Here is a 17,858-nt window from a genome sequence, read left to right as displayed (position 1 = left end):
AAGAGGTGGGTGATGTTGATATTTTCTGGTATTTTTTTGTAGTAAAAGTACAACTAGAGGAAGGAAGGTTGCGCCGTGGAGTTTCACAAACAAACCCTGATCTAAGCTTTGACCACCAAATTCTCTAGAGTTCATCCTCAAAATACCACTGGTGATATCGTAATAGTAGAAATCTACCTATAAACGCTGCATAGACTCTTATTTTGAAAGTGATCTGGATCCTCTAGGGTTAGTCTCCCTCTCTCTGTGAGATGGGAAAACGTGACCGTTTTAGTCACGGTAATTAATTTCTCCGAAAATGTGCAGGGACCTTTAAGAAAACTTTCAGATATAAACTTCTGGGAATATTTTATGATTTTTTTTGTATTTAGTAGAATGATGGGCTCGTGGCAGCCGTCTGCGCTGTTCATGTGCATTTCGAGGTTGTCGTTTTTTTAACAGACCGATTTTAACGTCACAACACGTAATAAACGGAGGGGAGGAGCAGGCAAAAAAAAAAGGGGGGGGCTTTTTTTTAATGACATTTTTTTGAGTATGAATACATTTTGGCACATTTCAAATGCTTTGATAAGTGTTTTCTGACGTGTTTGATGGTTTCTGATCTGATTTGCTCCAGCATTGTGAGGCAGTTCTGACATTTTGATCAGTTTCTTAGGAAATTGGATTTTTATTTATTCGGGCTTTAGACCACTGAAAGGCGGATTTCAGAATCAACCACTGGTCTTAGCAGAGTTCTGCCTTCACCTCACATTTGGTTTTACCAGCAAAAAGTTAAAAAAAAATGAAAGTAAAATACCCGAGTTTTACTTCATATGATCCAAATAAATACACGACTGGGTTTGTAATGAACTTCTACATGTATTCAAGTTAACTGAAAATCATTTGCAGAGTACAAAGATTCTTTATTACCATGTTTGGCAGGGAAAAAAAAAAAACCCAAACAGCCGGCAGATGATAAAATTAGCTCGTTTAGGTGTCACTCAATTTACACCACATAGGTTTTGCATTCATGGACCACATAAGGAGACAGATTCAACACAATATCTCGGTGATAGTGAAATAAAATGCCCAAATACATTTTCCCCACCTGAGTCAGTTGCTAAAATCACTTCGAACATTCATGGTGATCTGTTGAAAGAATGTGGAGCATTAAAATGGAACCTCAGTAGGTGGCGCTCCTTCCTCTCTCATCCTGAGCGGAGCAGAGGCTGGAATTATCATCAGACACCGGAGAGACCTACCACTCGATGAAGACTTCTTCTATAAATACACACTGATATACATAGCTTCATACATAAATGTATACTGGTGTCATATTGTACACATATATAAAGGAATATATTAATATCAAAGTCATACACATGCTTACATACTAATCAAAAATAACTTAGATTATGAAAGATAAATCATACAAAAACAGTACTTTTAAAGTAAAATCTCTCTATGAGTCATTTTTCCCTAAGGTCTAGCGTTGAGGTCTCCGTGTTTTCAAAGGTTTGCAGTTGTGGACTGGAGGAGAGAGAGAGAGAGAGAGAGAGGGTGAGAGAGAGGGGGGGAGAGAGAGAGAGGGAGAGAGAGAAGCCAGTCGTGATGGAGGGACTAGCGTGTCAAAGAGCACTCAGGAGGATGCTCTGCTCTTTGTCACTTTCTTTCTCGCTGTCTCCCTCTATCTCACCCCTGCTCTCCCCCTCCTCGTCATGACCTCCCTCCCCAGTGTCTGATTCGCTCTGGACAGCAGCACGCAGACACAGGACGAGTCGATGCGAATCCACCTCCACCCGATCCTGTTGTTTGCGTCCTTGGTGAGCGCACGGACGTACGACTGCTTGGCTTTACACTCGCTCACCCACTGTTTTTTATCCACACCCAAGCAGCCGGCCCCCGCTACTCCTGTCCCCAGGGGTTTGGGTGGTGCTCCAGCAGCACCCCTCGCCCCCTGCACCCTACTGGCACTGCTTTGCTGCTCAGCCTGGCGGCAGCGAGTCTCATAGAAGTACTGTTTGAGTGGTCCGGTCTGGGTCTGGATTTCCTGTAAGATGGTGACCTTCTGACCGTGGGAGTCGATGGCGGTCTTCTTGTCAGTCACCCAAACACTTTCTGCCTCACACACAGACTTCTCCCCTCGCCGTCTGTCAATCAAGTGTGAGCGTTTATCCCTTTTGTGGATGACATCTCCTGTTGATCTGGAAGAGTCTGCCCAACTCAGGGTCGGGCTCTTATCGATTGCTCGATCTCCGTGACCCTCGATGTGTCTGTCCATGTCCTCCTGCTCCTCTCTGTCCCCGTCCTCATCCAGCAAACCAGTCTCCAACATGAGGAGGAGAGGGGGGTGCTCTGGGGGTGATGCAGAGGGTGAGAACAGGACTCGGGGATGTGCATCCAGGAATGTCTCGTCTCCTTCCAGGATACCAGCAAAGCCTGTTCTCAGACCCAGTCCTGCCTCTAGGGTCAAACCCCCACCAGCTAACCTTCTTCCAGGCCCTGATGTCCTCTGGCTGGTTGGTGATGCGTCTCTCAGCGAAGGGACAGTCGCTTCTGCTCCTCTCTGACTTCTTAAAGTAGCAGCAGCACTAACAGTACTAAGAGTTTCCACAACAGAACCCTGTAAAGAGTCCGGAAGAGTGTTCTTCTTGGAAAAGTCACCGTAGCTAAAGTAATCTTGCCGCCAGCTGCTGTCAGCTTTGTAGTCCTTTGATAAAGAAATTTTCCCAGAAACCTCCTCGGTTCTAAATGTTCCTCCTTCTGTGGGAACATCCAAACTTTTACCATCGCTGCCTGAGTTGCTGTTTGACAGGTAGGTTCTTGGATTCTCCACTCTGAACGTGGATTTCTCTTCATTTGCCAAAGATTTTACATAATCCTTATGGTTATGGAGGTGTTGTGAGCTGTTGTGTTGGTTAAGAGCAGCAGCCATGTTGTAGTCCATTTGCGAGGCATTTCCAGGAAAGTTGTAGTCCACGGGGCGCTCAGTGGAAGCCACGAGGTGAGCCGGGTCACGATGGTGCTCTGTGGAGCCAGGCTCTGTTGTCGCGGCAGCAATCCTGGACACAGGGTTGTGAGGGAAGGGCAAGGCCGAGGCAATCACCATGGCAACCAGGGGAAGCCAGTGCATCACTCCCAAGACGTATCAGCTGGTGCACATCAGATATAACCGATGGAAGAGGAAGAGAGACCAAATGTTACTTTATACAATGCAAATTGAGGTTTATACAATTAAACTAAGTATCTTTAAAACGTAAAAGCAGAGGTTTTACTGGGGGCCCGGAGCTTTATGACCCCGGCGCTGTAACTGCTGAGGTAGGCCTGTAAAACCCTGGCAGAACTTGTGGAAAAGTACAGCAAGGTCACCCTCTGCTCCTTCGTGGGGGAAAATGGAGTGAATACTGTAGATTCTACTGTCAGGAGGGTTGACCTTCAAACTGAGACACTGACAACTTGGTATGTATGCAAGTCCGAGTCCAGCCAGGAAACGGACTGACAAGACAAGTACAAACCACGAAAACAGGCTTTTCCTTTCAGCTTTTAAGGGCATAAGTTCTGCTTTGTTGATGTGTTTCAAGAGCCAAGAATCTCGGAAAAAGATTCCGAAAAAATACGGTGGCAAATGGGATCTAATTCCCAAAACATGTTACAGGAGAGCATGGGAACATTGATGAGGTAGGCCTGAGGAATTCCACCTGATCACACCTGGGAAACGTGGGGAAAAGCTGATGACTAAACATGAAGCATCTGATGGCTTTGACAGGGAGTGTTACTCATGGTGTGATCACCTGTGCAGCTTTAAATCAAAGACTTAAGAGGAACAGATATTACATAACACACACAGCAAAGCAAAAGTACATAATCTCAATGATTCCTCTTAAGCCTGGAGACATGAGCAGAGTTTGCCAAAGGAGGAGCCACTGACAATCCCAGAAAGAGCCTGCCTGAAGGAGGTGGATGAAGCCTCCAGGACTGGAAACAGTCTGCTACAACAATATTCTGATTGTTTATGGTGGCAAAAATAAGTCTGATTGTATGGAAATCAATTAGAAAATGAAAAAAACTTTTCACTCAGGCTCATGGTGTCAATCACTCTTCAATGTGGCAGGATGTTTACTTTGTGAATTATGGTCTGTCAAATTAAGGACTCCGCAGGGTATCCTTGACCACAGTATGATTGATTGACAGGTGTGTTTGAGTCACTCCTTGCCAGCTCCACCTTCTCCTCCAAATATCAACAAACGGGACCCCACTAACTCAAGGGTGAGGTTGTGCCGCCTATGTTTGTTCACTCACCGTCTATGCTGAGTTATGAGAACATGCATTAAACATGTATCTACTTAATAACAATGGATAAAATAAAGACAGTTCATGAAGCAAACCATTTATAGATTTAAATTTGCAAAAATTGCTTATTAAAGCAGTCAGAAAAAGCAGGATCACATTTTCCTGACAGTTTTAGTTTTCAATTGATGATTTTCTCAGTGATATATATATATATATATATACATACATATAAATGCATGTATATGTGTGTGAGTGTTTATATACATACAGTATATATACACATGTATATTTGTTTGAAATGGTGACACACTCTAATCATTACACACGAGATACTGAACGCGTCATTTAAAACTCCCACGGTTTCCAAATGCAAACACTCTCTGACATGTCAGAGGACTTTTTTTCCCCCTCTTTATGACATCATCAGGAATCATATGGATGAAGTAGGGATGATTCATTTGTGTTTTCCAAAGATGTTCACCTGTGACTAAGTGGTAAAGTATTCCCATCCCATCGTGGCGTGCTGAACAGCGGTGGGATGTCACTCACCCAGCGCTGAGCAGAGGTGAGTTGTTTGAAAGCAGGGAGGAGGTCACTGCGAGGGTTAAAATAGGTGGAATGATCAGAATGTGGGTGATGCAGCTTTACTGGCGAGGCTCTTCAGGCGGAGAAGAGGAGGCAAAAACTATTGCGAAAGACTGGACGTTACCAGTTTCTTTCCTTGGAGCGCATTTGTCTAGCGTGTGTGAATGGGTGGTTGGAACATGAATGAGTGACAAAACAAAATGGCCACACCCTGAGGAGCAACAATGTTTGGCTGGAGCATCACTCACGCAGTCACCACAGGCGATCTTATCTCACTGACGACACGTCACAAGAAAGTGCGGACAGCTTCCTGTTTGCCCAGGCTCCTGAACCACATACCAGACCTGCCACATGAACCCAGGTGGTGTGTGTGTGTTGACGGCAAATTAAACGTGAAGCACACCCCTCAAACGTGGGGAGGACAGCAAACGGCTAAATTCAAAGTGTGCATACAAGTCCACCGTGAAGAGAGGAACACGTCTAAGTGTGGAGAGAGAGAGGCGCGGGGTGACGAGAGTTAAAAATGTAGGGTTCATCTCAAAAGAGAGTGTGTTGTAGAGAAAGTGATGTGCTTCAGGAGGCGAGCAGGAGGCCGGAGAGCAGGAGGCCGGAGAGCAGGAGGCCGGAGAGCAGGAGGCCGGCGAGCAGCAGCAGCTGCAGCAGCAGCAGCAGCGGCGGCAGCAGCAGCAGCACTTCATCCCCACGCTCCATTTACTACCATGACACACTTCATTTGCACAGCCTGTTCTTCAGCTCTCTGGCCCACACACAGAAAAACAACAACTCTCTCAGTAAAACAAAAGCCCCCCCCCCCAGGAAAAAAAAAAAACACTACACATTTATGTTAATCCTAATCTGAAATTCTTCCAAATTATTTAAGGGAAGAGCAGGAAGGGAACCCAGCAAACGGGCCTAAACAAACCACCTCACCGGGCAGAAATCCATGACTAAACATCCCAAGCATGATTAAATAGACTAAACTATGACACGACCTGGAAGGCCTTTATGATTACACTTGCTGGCTGGATTATTTAGCATGTTTGACTGACAAATAATGTCTAAACATTTTAAGAGGTCATAGAAGGCAAGCTGTTTTTATGGCATCACTTTTTGGAATGTTTTGACGGAGGGATTACATCGCATGCTCACTTTGCTTTCCAGTGTTTTCTTCTTTCAATTTCAAAATGCAATCGCAACTGGCAGGATGCAGCTCCCATAGCAAGTCTGAAACGACGTCTTCCCCGTTCTGCAACATGACGCCATTCTTCTGTTTATTATCAATAACAAAGAACAAATCATTCTAAGGAATATTTTAGAATAAAAGTACAGTAAACTACTAGCATTATCATATTAGCAGTATTAAGCCGTGATAAACTCACTTTCCAATTTATTAGAAACACAAGTGGTGTAAACGAAACAGCTGCCCTGCAATTAATCCTGCATTTACTAGGATTACAATGCTGGGGATTATATAGAGGGGTGTTCAAAATATTCTGTACATTAGCTGGGAAATTCATCACAATCGAGATTAAGCCACATTTTACGTAACCAAACTGACACACAGACACATGCTTCATTTTGCATGATATTCGATTTTTTTGGTCTGATATCTCGATACTTTCCAACCGATTTGGACGTTGAGATTTTCTTCACAAATTCTAAACAAATTAATATGATACTCACGTTCTTTAATTCCTAAAAACACATGCAAACCCTGTGAGTTTGCAAAAGTAACATTTTCTTTCTGACCAAAAGCCTCAAAGCGAAGAAGAAATAAAGAAGCAAAGCGTAGAGCAAAAATATGCTGATACCGTGCATTTCTGACCTTGAATAGTTTCAAGTTAGTGAACTACAGTGTAAATAACTGAACATTAATCATAATCAAGGTAGGAGTTTGAAACAGACCAGCCCTCCTTCTTCCCTCCCTTCACAGGGATCAGAGCGGATCTCTCAAGCGGGACCCAGAGCAGCTCACCAGCCTCCAAAATGAGCCTCAAAATAAATCAACGCGACTTTCAAACACGTTTGATTAAAAACTGAACGTCTTCATGAAGGGCTGACCACGTGCAACCCGATCTTATATATATACATATATATATATTTAAAATCTCGGTTCATTAAGTGAACTGTCAGATGAGCGCCTCCCCCTCTCCGTTTATAAGAGTCCTCGCTGTCAAAACCAACAAACGTGGGGGAAAAAACAAAAACACAATCTCTTGAGTAAATGTGGCACCTGGCAAATGGATGTGACTTCTGTTTTGAGTGCTTCCAGTGTGAACCACAGGGGTCTAATCCAGATAAGATGGCGTGACTGAAAGAGGAATCAAAGGGGGACTTATGGAACAGAAGGCCTCCGGGTGGGAGACCCTCCCCAGGAAACAGATGCCATAAAGCAGCTCCACACCTGGCTACTGTGCTATTAGCCTGTTAACATAGTTAACCCCCCCAAACCCACACCCCCTTCCTCAATATGTCAGTTAGTCCATCTGACAGAGGCGCTGTGTTCGGAGGAGCCACCAGGCCCTGTCCGGTCCTAATCCTGCCTCTTTGATGTCCTCTTACCCAAACATCACCAGGGGGAGAAGAAGTCTGGAGGCTGATTTGAGGAAGATTCCTCTAAAGCTCGTCACATCTTCCAGTAAATTTAACCGCCAGTTTAGGATGCCTGAGACGTGGCCATTAGACGCGGTGACTTGGTGGTAGATGTTTGTCCCCCCCCCCCGTCTCTCTCTATCTATCTCTCTCTCTCTCTCCTCCTACTGTAGCAAGTTTTATTCCACATGCACTCATTTACGACACTGTCCCACAGAGCAAACAGCCCATTAATTCCAGGTCGATGATTGTCTCCTACCACGCTCGCAGCCTACAAGAACCAGACTCCCTGTGTTTGAACTTGGCTCCATATGAGGAGCAGTGACAACTCTCTCAAATCACTCGTAGCTCTGCTGTCTGATTTTACACCCACCAGATGACAACACATCAAAACTGAACAAGTATGTGCAGCATTTCAATAAAATAGCATGAAAGATATCTTCATGTCGAGCTCGCCAGGCGTTTCAGTAGCTGTTTGTGTGAACTGAGTGCAATTTGATTATGTTTAATTATAGTTTATTGACAAGTGTTCACTTTAAATTGCCCCAATAAAACTTTTACAGAGCTCAGTCCAGCCCTGATAGGCACCTCAGCTGCAGGTAAGATATAAAATGGCAACCTGTGTGTTCTACCTGTTCTGGCGTCTCTTCACCTCGCCGGAATGAGTGCCAATAACAATAAAACATGAAATAGGCTACAAGTGCAGTCCTGCCAAAGAAAATATTAATGTGCTACAGGTTTAAGTGTCTTTACAATGCCAGTGCAAAAGGAAAAAGAAACGGGGAGTGGGGGGGGGGGGCTTTAAAATGCATGAAAAAATGAAAGCTTGAGTAAAAAAAAAAAAAGATTACATGTGCATGTGCGGTTGTGTAAATGCATGAAGGGGAGCTGCGCGATGAAACGAAAAAGATAGCTCACTTTTCGGTTGACAAATACAACGTTAATAAACTGACCTGAATAATTCAAAGTTGGTAATCAAGGGTTATACAGTATTTGATTTGACCTGACTTGATAAATCGGGTTAGGGTTTAATTATACAAATATGCTGTACAATTCCAAACTACTATCTGGGCAGTCGGAGGCCTACACGGAGGATATAGAGCCATACCGTTTAGGTGAGATCCGGACCCCGCGTCCTTCCAGCTGACACCACATTGATTATAGAGTCCCGTCGCCAGTTGCTCAACTGGTCTCAAAAAAATAAACCCAAAAACCACTTTCGCACTGTAGTTACACAACTAAACACGCACATCTCTTTCTTCTTTATTTTGACATCACATGAGCCCCCCTAGTAATAATAATAATTTTAAAAAATCCGACGAGGACCAGAGAAAAGAAGAAGTTACAAAGTGAGAACTGCTGTCCTGGGAGCGCTTTCCCTGAAGGCAGCCAATAATAAAAAAAAAAGTATCAAGAGTTAAAAAAAAATGAACATGTAGATATTCCGTGAGTTGTTACTCCTCCAAAACAGGTCAGGGGGAAATGTATCTCAGTTCATGTATGTGGAGTGGAGAGGTGAAGAAGTTGACCAAATGTTTTAAGAAGTGAACTCCGCCTGAAACGCGCTAAGTGTCCGGACGAACGTCAAGGTAGCACAAGCTAAAAGCACAGCGTCTGTGCTTGCCTTTCAAATTAAAATAACCACAGCGGAAGCGTGGCAATTTTAAGGTGGCTCCTCTACATTGCGACACTGCCTCCTCCTAGTTAGAGTCCTTGTCAGTTTCTAGTTGCTCTATATTAGTTCATCAAGCTTCAAAACACAAAACTGCTACTCGCTTCAAACATTTGGCCAACTGATGGTTTAATTTTGAAACCCCGAACCCCCACTTCCCGTCTTCACTTTTGCTAGCTCTCCGTCACCCACGACTCTGGTTTCCCCTGGGAAGCGCAACGACAAGACGGCGTCTTTCACTTCTGGAGGTTAGTGTGTTGAAAAGAAGGGACCGACAACTTTCAATAAGTTACACATGTGAGAGTTTATGTATCTAAGGGTAATTTCCTCTGTGCGGGTAATTGATACAAATGGTGAAGTAGAGAGCAAAATTAGCCGAAAAACAAACAAAACAAAAACACCACAATTTTCCAGACGTTTGCTAGCTCGAAGGGATGCATTCATGAGAGCTCCGTGCAGCCAACAACACATTTGCGTGACTGATTTTTTTTTTTTTTTTTTTACCTTTACCCGCCACCCCCCCCCCCCCTCCTTCTTTTGCCTCCCTACCCACATTTCCCAAGAAGACACTTTGATTAATTACCAGCAATTGGGTGTCAGTCTGGTTCTATTCAGTCCATCGCGGGCTGGTAACAGGGCAAAATATTACCACAAACAAGCTGTAGTGAAGCTGCATAGAAGGATTCGCCACGGTCCCCTTGGATGCAACTTAATCCGGCTCAATCAAACCTGAGCTTGTATGTTTGCCTTTTTCAGACTCGGGTTGCTTCCTGTTTACTCGTGCCAGATTTTTTTCTCCCGCTCCTGCAATCACGTCGAATAATTTATGTTGACCTCACCGGCCGTTAGGACGAAGGGCAACTTAACATGCGTTTCTGGAGCGTTCGCAAAACACTTTGGGGCGTCTGCAGCAGAAGATACAAGCGGACGCGCTTGAGGATATGATTGTGCTTTTATTTAGGCGGTGTCATGGGTTCAGCGCGTACTGTGTGTTAGTCGGGGCCCAGGTGAGTCCCTCTGACCCCTGTCACCCTGCAGGAGCTTTTCAGTTATCACGGGTCCCAGAAGTGTCCTGAGAAATAGATTTGGATCTGAATATTTTGTGACTATAAATGAGTCAGCATACCTTCCGTGATCATGTTCAAAAGGTCCAAAGCTGGAACAAATTGATGATAAAGTCTCAATATACGTTGACTGCTGGTGAAAGGACTTTTCTAAATTACATTTTCGGTAGCAGTCATACAGTAACAACTTCAATGTAACGATAAACGCACCGAAAGTATCGTTTTAGGAACCGGTATTTGTGATTACTCTCGTCTCACATTGAAATAGCATTTGTAATATCAGAGGGACTGATGATGATTAAATCATTCTCTTTTTTTACTTAAAAAAAACCAAAACCCAAATAGTAAAACATAAATGATGGTGGTGTGACGTTTGTGCAGAAGGTGAGGACATCTCTTCATTTAAAAACATGTTTAGAAGGATATGCGTGATATTGAAATTGCAGAAGTTGTCATTTCATCCTTCAGCCCTTCGCGAAATTGAGGATTAAAGTTCTTGAGTTTTACTGTTAAAAAGCTGTTTGAGCACTGAATGAGTTTATGTGTTCGGGATCGGAGCCAAGACAAAGTCAGCCGAACTCAACGTTGAACAGCAATATTTCTTGCTTTTTTTTTCTTTCTTTTTTTTAAACAGATGTGTCTCTAAATTGAATTAGCTCTTTCTTGGCCGGCGCTTCAACCGTCTACGAGGAAAATTCAACCTCATAGTTTCTGTGTGATCCTGCTCACAGACGAGCAGCACTGAGGGAACCACCTCTTTGGCGTCGGCAATAATCATATAGAAACGACATTCCCCTCAGTGTTTTCCTCCAGCCGTGCTCAAAAGCCACATTTTTCTGTCAGGGATGAATCACCAGCAATGTCTCAGGGTCTCGTGCTATTTTTCATCTGTGTTATTTTTATTATTTACATACCATAAAAGAAGCTGAGAGCTCCTTGGAGAGTATTTATTGACGCCACTGGCAAAGAAATGAGCGATTAGTTGTTGGTGGGCATCCAAACAGAGGAAATTTTGAAACACGTCACCATCATGAAAAGTCCGTTTATTGGAAAATACCTGCCGCGTGGCCTCGTAATTGTTTGCTGCAATGCACGTTTTGGTGCACTAACAGATCCCGTTTGAATTCAAGAGCGCTAAAGAAATCATTTGAATAGAGCCGCAAATTAGGAGGTTTGTGCGAGCCAAGTGGAGGCTTGTGTTCTGTAGGTGTAATTGTAAATGTAAGGTCCGTGTAGCTTGTCTCAACTTGCCCCGTCAGATATGAGGCCTACATGTATGTTCACACTGTCATGTGGTTTCTTCAAAAGTCCACACACACACACACACACACACACACACACACACACACACACACACACACACACACACACACACACACACAAGATTGTCAGCTGGGCTCAGGAGTTTTTTGGGGTTTTTTTTGTACACTGGTGACTGGCTGCTCTGTCCACTCGCAGGTCTCTGGGTGAGGCCCCACAATGGAGGACACACAGGCCGGCAGACAGTTCAACGGGTCCTCGGAACAGATAAGTCATCCTCATACAGACCAAACGAGGGTTCACCGCTATTGACCCGCGAGAACAGCGCACCCACTGAGCCTCCCCACCTTGAATGGCCTTGTTGAAAAGGAGAGCCATAAATTGGTGGATGAGCAGAAGAGGTGGGGGGGACTCTGCCTCCCTCCTCTGCCACCACCCCCCCCCGCCCTCTCCCTTGCTCTCTCACATGCTATCTCTTTCTGTCCTTTACCAAGAAGTGGTTTCCCTCTCACCAAAACCCCTCGCCCCCTGAATGTTTAAAAAGATGAAAGGATAAGAAAAAGAATGGGGACAAAAGAGGGGTGGTTTGTGTTACAACCCTGCCCCTGAGAGACTGCTCATGAAAGAGTTTGGGGATGGGAGAGATAGGGACTGGAGAAAGAGAGGGGGATCATGAAAAGGGTTTGTTCAAACTCCCGATCCGCTAAAACGGGTCACTTCTGTATAGAGAGGCAGGCTAAAGTGCAGTCTTCACTCAGGTGGAGACATTTAACACTGTCAGTACCCTCAGACGGAGGGGAGCGTTGATGTACTTGCACTCACTGACTGATAGCACCAACAATCACTCTTTCTCTCAGTTAACCATCAACGGCCCACAGTAGCCGCACTAAAATTAGAGTTCTGGGGAATCTTCTTTACCACCAGCACACACACACACACACACACACACACACACACACATACAGGCACACACGCTCTCCCGGTGTCTCCCTCATGGCATTCCTCCCTCTTGGCATTTAGCGTCAGTCACTCGTAATCCTCCAACCATCCCACCATTCTCTCTTTCTCCGTCTATGTCTGAACTTGCCCTGCGTGCACTTAGATATTTCCGCCTTGGGCTGCGTCAGTGAGAGAAAGTAAGGGTTCGAGTGAAAGTTGTTCGCTAAGTGGGGACAGGAGAGACAGTCAAACAAAGATGACAATTGAAAGGGCAGAGACCCTGCAACTGTCATTGTGTCAGGCCGTGCCCCCCCCTCCCTCTCTCTCTCTCTCTGACACATGCAGCCAAACAACTTGCTTCACAGAACTAGTTTTGCTTCATACTGTCACAGCATTAAAAGAGTTCTTGAATCCCAGGTTCACCACAGGCCTTTAAAGTTAAGTCACAATAGCCGACAGAGGTTTTCTGCTTTTCCCTTGGGGATTTGTGTTCTCGACAAACAACCATTTCACAAACCCAAACAGATTTTCCAGCTATCATTAAATCCTCCCCCTAAAAACAAAACTGATCCGATTTATAGCGCGGTCATAAGTCAAAGCTTTAGCTGCGCTGCAGTGTCCCAACAGGATGGGAAATTAACTTTTTATTTGTCTCCCAGCCACTGACAGACAAATGATCAATTCACCAGCCACTCCGCAGTAAATCATTGTTTTATGTATAAATATGTTCAACGGCTTTCATGCGTTGCCACCTGCTGAAGTTTCTCACTGCAGAAGCCTCAATATCAATTTCAACACGATAATTCCTGACTCATTTTGCTTCTCTCGTGATACGGTACAATATTCTTTATGGCCCCCCCCAGGGGAATATTTGTTGGACTCCTTGAGTAAGTTAGCAGAGTTGAAGGTCCCAGTTCCCTCGTCTCAATCGGTGGGTTTTTGCCTGAAACAAGGTCATACGATATATTACCATTTTGTCCTGTAGCACAAAACGCATCAGTGCCATACTTGTGAATTTTGATGCTTTTATGCGCCTAGAAAACAGCGGTTGCTACTAAGTTGGCAGACGTGGCTCCAGAGGTTGCGGCCGCCACTAAGCTTCATTACGCAAGATACAGGAAAGGTGCATTTTTCATTCGTAGGCTTCCCTTAGCGTTGCATCTTGGCTTCTTGAGGAGGGAACCTATGCGTGTCATTCCTGTGGCGATCATGGTCAGGTTTCAGGCTCAGACCTCACGTCTTTACCGTCTCCAGCTGGAAGGTTGATTTATGTCGTGTTATGTCATGATTTAATTGATGAAAGGAGGTCAGTACTTCTAAGCATGCATCAGATTTTGTTTTACAGAAGTTAAAACAGATGTGAATTTGATATGGAAAATACAATTTTTTATTTTTTTTTTTGTGTATATTTTGGGGCGTCATGTATTGTTATATACTTCCGGCCAATGATTTGAACGTAAAGGCTTAAAAATGCATTTATCATCTCAGTTCCACAACTGAGTCGACAGCCACATTCAGGATCCTGACACCTTCATCATTTTTCTGCAGAAACACACTGAGGTTTCCAGAAATCACTTTTTCAGCGTTGGTCTCCTGATTAAATCTTTCCCACACATGAGACAGCGAAGTATGTCTTTAGCTTTGGACATCCTCCTTCGTTTGAAACTCAGATCTGCGTGTAATTGGAAGGTAGCTATTATGGCAATTATTGCAAATAGCTGAGCTGAGCTGAGCTGTCAGGGCGAGACTTTCCGTCCACAACAGTTACGCGAAATCAGATGTCAGATCTCAATCACGGATGCTCGACTCCTCTCCCCGGGCCGAGCCTTCATCATCACCCCTCCCATCTTCACACACATCCATCGTCTTTATCTTCTGCTCTTTGCGTCTGTTTTGCTGGACTTTTTCAATCTTCAGGTATCTTTAACTCCAGGTGCTGTTTGGTCTGAGCCTCACTAGCTTTGCTACCATTGCCACACACACGCATGCACACAGATATAGCTGCATATGTTTCCAATTTTCAGCAGTAATGCTCCACTCTCTGCAATCTGACCCAATTAGCTGTAGCCTCCTGGAAATGTCCCAGCACTAGCCATGGTGGCAAAGAGGTAAAGGGTCAAAGGTGAGGTCATTCACCGGTGGGGAGGTCAGACTCTGATGAACGTGTCAGTCACCTCCTGTCTGGCTGGCGTACCGCCTGTCTTCCATATACCTGGCTGTGGCACTTAAGCTGCTGTCCAACTTCCCCTCAGACATATTTGGCACAGGTGTTGCATTCTTCAGAAAACGCAACTCAAGCTTGAAATTTAATTTCACAGCTTACTAAAGGTCAAAGAGGCTGGGGGACAGAGTCTGGAGCCAGACCACACATCAACACGCATGCACACTGAGGGAAAGTATGCACACGCACACACACACACACACACACACACACACACACACACCCCCGTACCAACACACTGCCACTCTGACAAACAAACAACTCATGCGGCTACAAGTCTTTCCTGCGTGAAACTGAAATTAGTGTATGGAATGTTCACCTTCGGGAAAACGGTATGGGAGGGAGGGAATATGAGAGCATCAGAGCTGCAAAGCCCTCATTAGAGGGAATGGAAGAGTTAGTTTGGTAATTCTGTTTAATGCTTAATGAGAAACAGGTTTCATTGGGTGCAAAACACAGACTGGCGCTGCGTCGCATTACTTGGCAGTCTGCTCCTGAGTCTGTGTAAATCTGGTGTTTGTTTCGTGTAGATGTCTTGCCAATTTATGAAAGCGCTTCAGACGCCGCCATACAGCGTCACCGCATGCACACTCTCTGTCCGTCTTGTTTACATCGTCTACATCGCTGATGCCTCTCCCCTTACTGCACCTCGCTGTCTCTCCTCCCAGATCACCTCTCAATCACTCGTCCCCTTTTCCTTATCTGTCCCTCCTCAGTGTCACGTTACAGGACTCAATCCAACCACAGCAGCTAACATTTCATTCACTAGCGACAGATTTGTTGCAGTCTGGATGCCCCCAGATTAGACATGCAGCCTAAATAGTGAATGATCTATTTGCAGTTGTGTCTTGCCTCTTGCTCACACAATCCACACCTTCTCCAGTTTTGTGGGTTTTGCACTCCTCTGTCCCCTCACCTCCTCCCCCCAGAAGCCACGTTTTGTCCTTTTCTTGCCAGAGGAAAAATGTTGCACATTGTAAACTTTACTCAGTGTACAACACCCCGCAGGATTGGATTTCAGAGGCAGACTTTGTGTTTGAAATGCTCTGGCAATTAGTAGAGGATAGACTTACAGCGCACCTACTGCACAATGGTATCACCGGCCATGTTGTACAAGCCCCTGTTCCCGTGCTGACCCTCTCCATCTGTCACCATGCTGGGGTTGGTCCTCATGTGTTTGAAGTCGTGTCAGAACACTTGTGTTTATGTGTGTTTGTTGCTGCTGGGGATAAATAATTAAAGTAAGATAGTGAGTTGTCTATTAAAATAATGAATTACTGACCTCGTCTGCATCCAATATGCTTGTAAGTGAACAGAGCACGAACATAAAAACCCTGTGTAATCGAACATAACTGTCATTTATTGTCTTTGCAGCTTATCCTGCACAGGGTGGAGCCTATCCCAGCTGTCATCAGGGGAGAGGTGGGGTACATCCTGGACATTTCACCGGTCCATCACAAGGCTGACAGAGTGAGTCAGACCACCGCACACACACAACCCAAACCAACCACCCCTAAAGCTCAGTGTTTTTTGTCTTTTCTGAGTCAGAATCACGCAGCGAGTATCACACGCTGATACTTTAAAGTCAGGGTTTGTATAAAAGTTTTTAGTTTTTAGCTTTGTGGGATTATGGAATGTTTGACTTTCAACACGTACTTGTTTCTCATCCACACAGATTATAAAAGTTATGTTAGATCAGAGTCTGTACATGTACACATGATCCAGGGCTTTTTAAGTACCCGCAATCAGGCGTGTGGCTAAAACACAACTCAGCTAAAGTAGACAGACATTTAAAAGCAATCTGCATGGATGTCTGTTTATTAGGATGACTTGAAGATGTTTTCTGCCCCCAAAACAATTGCCTCCAACCCAAGCTTCTCCATGATGTTTTTTAATATAAAATAACACTGTAAAACATACAACCACAAGACTACCGGTAATTGATTGTCTGCAAAAAAAATCGGCAGTTAATTATAGGAAACCAGCAAAAAACACTGAAACAGTTAATCGCCTTTCAAATTAATGTGTCGTTGCGTTGGAAATTAGTGAGCATTAGGAGATCATGATCAAATTCTATCAAGAAAATAAAAATGAATCACTGGTAAAATAAATACAGTGACAATATAGAATCATCCATCCATTGTCTAATGTATCCAGCTAAGGGTGGCGGGGGGTGGAGCCCATCCCAAGAGCCTTCGGGTGAGAGGCAGGGTTCACCCTGGACAGGTCACCAGTCCATGGCAGGGCCAGCACATAGAGACAGACAACCTTTGGCTCTCACAGTCACACCTACAGTCAATTTAGAGTCTGGATTAACCTGGTCCCCTCTTGATGTCTTTGGACTGTGAGAGGAAGCTGGAGTACTGGAGAGAACCCACGCAGGAACAGGGAGAACAAGCAGACTCACCCAGAAAGACCCTGTGTTCTAGTCAGAGCTCGCACCCAGAACCTTCTTGCTGTGAGGCGACAGTGCTGACCACTGCTCCACCGCGCCGCCCCTGTAGAATCATGTAAATGTTATTTATCCCACCTGTCGTGACAATTTCAGTGCGATGATGAAGGCTTGGAGAGTTTTACTGTTAAAAAGCTGTACGAACCCTGTAAAGTATCGGTGCCGATTGCATGTTGGATTTCAGGTTTTTCTGTACATCTCTAGTATATCTGATTATCGGTAGTTAAACAGAGGCTGTGCAGGGAGAGAGGACGTGTCCGTGCATTGATATCTGCAAAGTCACATCATTATACAGCAACTGACACGATAGCTGAGAAGCTCATGATTCCCTCCTGCTGGCCCCCTGGTGAAGTCCAATCATGCCTGCATTCTTTACGCTCTCGAATGACAAACCTGACCCCCCCCCCCCAGCTTCCTTATCCGTTTATTTATAATAGTGTGAAGTGATAAAATGCTGCGGTTCACTGCAAATGCTAGACCCTCGCATGTACAGTTGCCGGCACTGTGCCGTCATATCATATGGCCTAGAATACATCGTTTCAAATGTTTGCACTATTTAAATGTAATTTGCACTTTTACAGGTGTATTTTTTGGAACATTTCCATGTGTTTATCCTGATTATCCTCAGATTAAGGGCTGATGCTTTTTTATTTTTATTTTTTTTATTTTATTTATTTTTTTAGTTTTGATTTGTCAGTGAAAATTCATTCATTTGTATTGTGCCATGTTTGGCAGAGGTCAGGAGCAAGTGTTGCGTGTTTCAGCCCGTGTTTTTGCAGCATTTAAGTTGTAATGTGGGAACAA

General features: G+C 44.5%; 2 protein-coding genes across 5 annotated transcripts in view; one reads left to right on the top strand and one right to left on the bottom strand.

The window, feature by feature from the left end:
* Positions 1 to 586: 586 nt before the first annotated feature.
* On the bottom strand, positions 587 to 9,885 carry ntf4 (neurotrophin 4). 3 transcript variants are annotated; one of them, XM_086186371.1, is made up of 2 exons: positions 9,702 to 9,885; positions 587 to 3,131 (listed from the first exon to the last, which is right to left on the bottom strand). In XM_086186371.1, the coding sequence occupies exon 2, from the start codon at positions 3,110 to 3,112 to the stop codon at positions 1,667 to 1,669; it is 1,446 nt and encodes a 481-aa protein (XP_086042497.1). In that variant the 5' UTR covers positions 3,113 to 3,131; positions 9,702 to 9,885; the 3' UTR covers positions 587 to 1,666. The 3 variants fall into 3 exon arrangements, 2 of the variants coding, with proteins under 2 accessions (XP_086042497.1, XP_086042496.1); XM_086186370.1 differs by lacking the exon at positions 9,702 to 9,885 and adding an exon at positions 8,555 to 9,006; XR_015110251.1 differs by lacking the exons at positions 587 to 3,131; positions 9,702 to 9,885 and adding exons at positions 4,442 to 4,864; positions 8,555 to 9,006.
* The window catches only part of slc1a9 (solute carrier family 1 member 9), a 35,956-nt gene continuing 27,397 nt past the window's right edge, over positions 9,300 to 17,858 (top strand). The window contains exons 1-3 of one of the 2 annotated variants that reach the window (XM_086186364.1): positions 9,300 to 9,366; positions 11,641 to 14,777; positions 15,977 to 16,072. The gene's annotated coding sequence lies outside the window, so the exon portion shown is untranslated. Of the gene's footprint in view, positions 9,367 to 11,640; positions 16,073 to 17,858 lie in introns of both variants that reach the window. The other variant, XM_086186363.1, reaches the window with a different exon arrangement.

The sequence above is a fragment of the Aulostomus chinensis genome, chromosome 18 (genome assembly GCF_037954235.1).
Source record: "Aulostomus chinensis isolate RoL2024-O1b breed Wild chromosome 18, RoL_Achi_v1.0, whole genome shotgun sequence".
Taxonomy (NCBI): Eukaryota; Metazoa; Chordata; class Actinopteri; order Syngnathiformes; family Aulostomidae; genus Aulostomus; species Aulostomus chinensis.
This window is presented reverse-complemented; position numbering and strand designations above follow the sequence as displayed.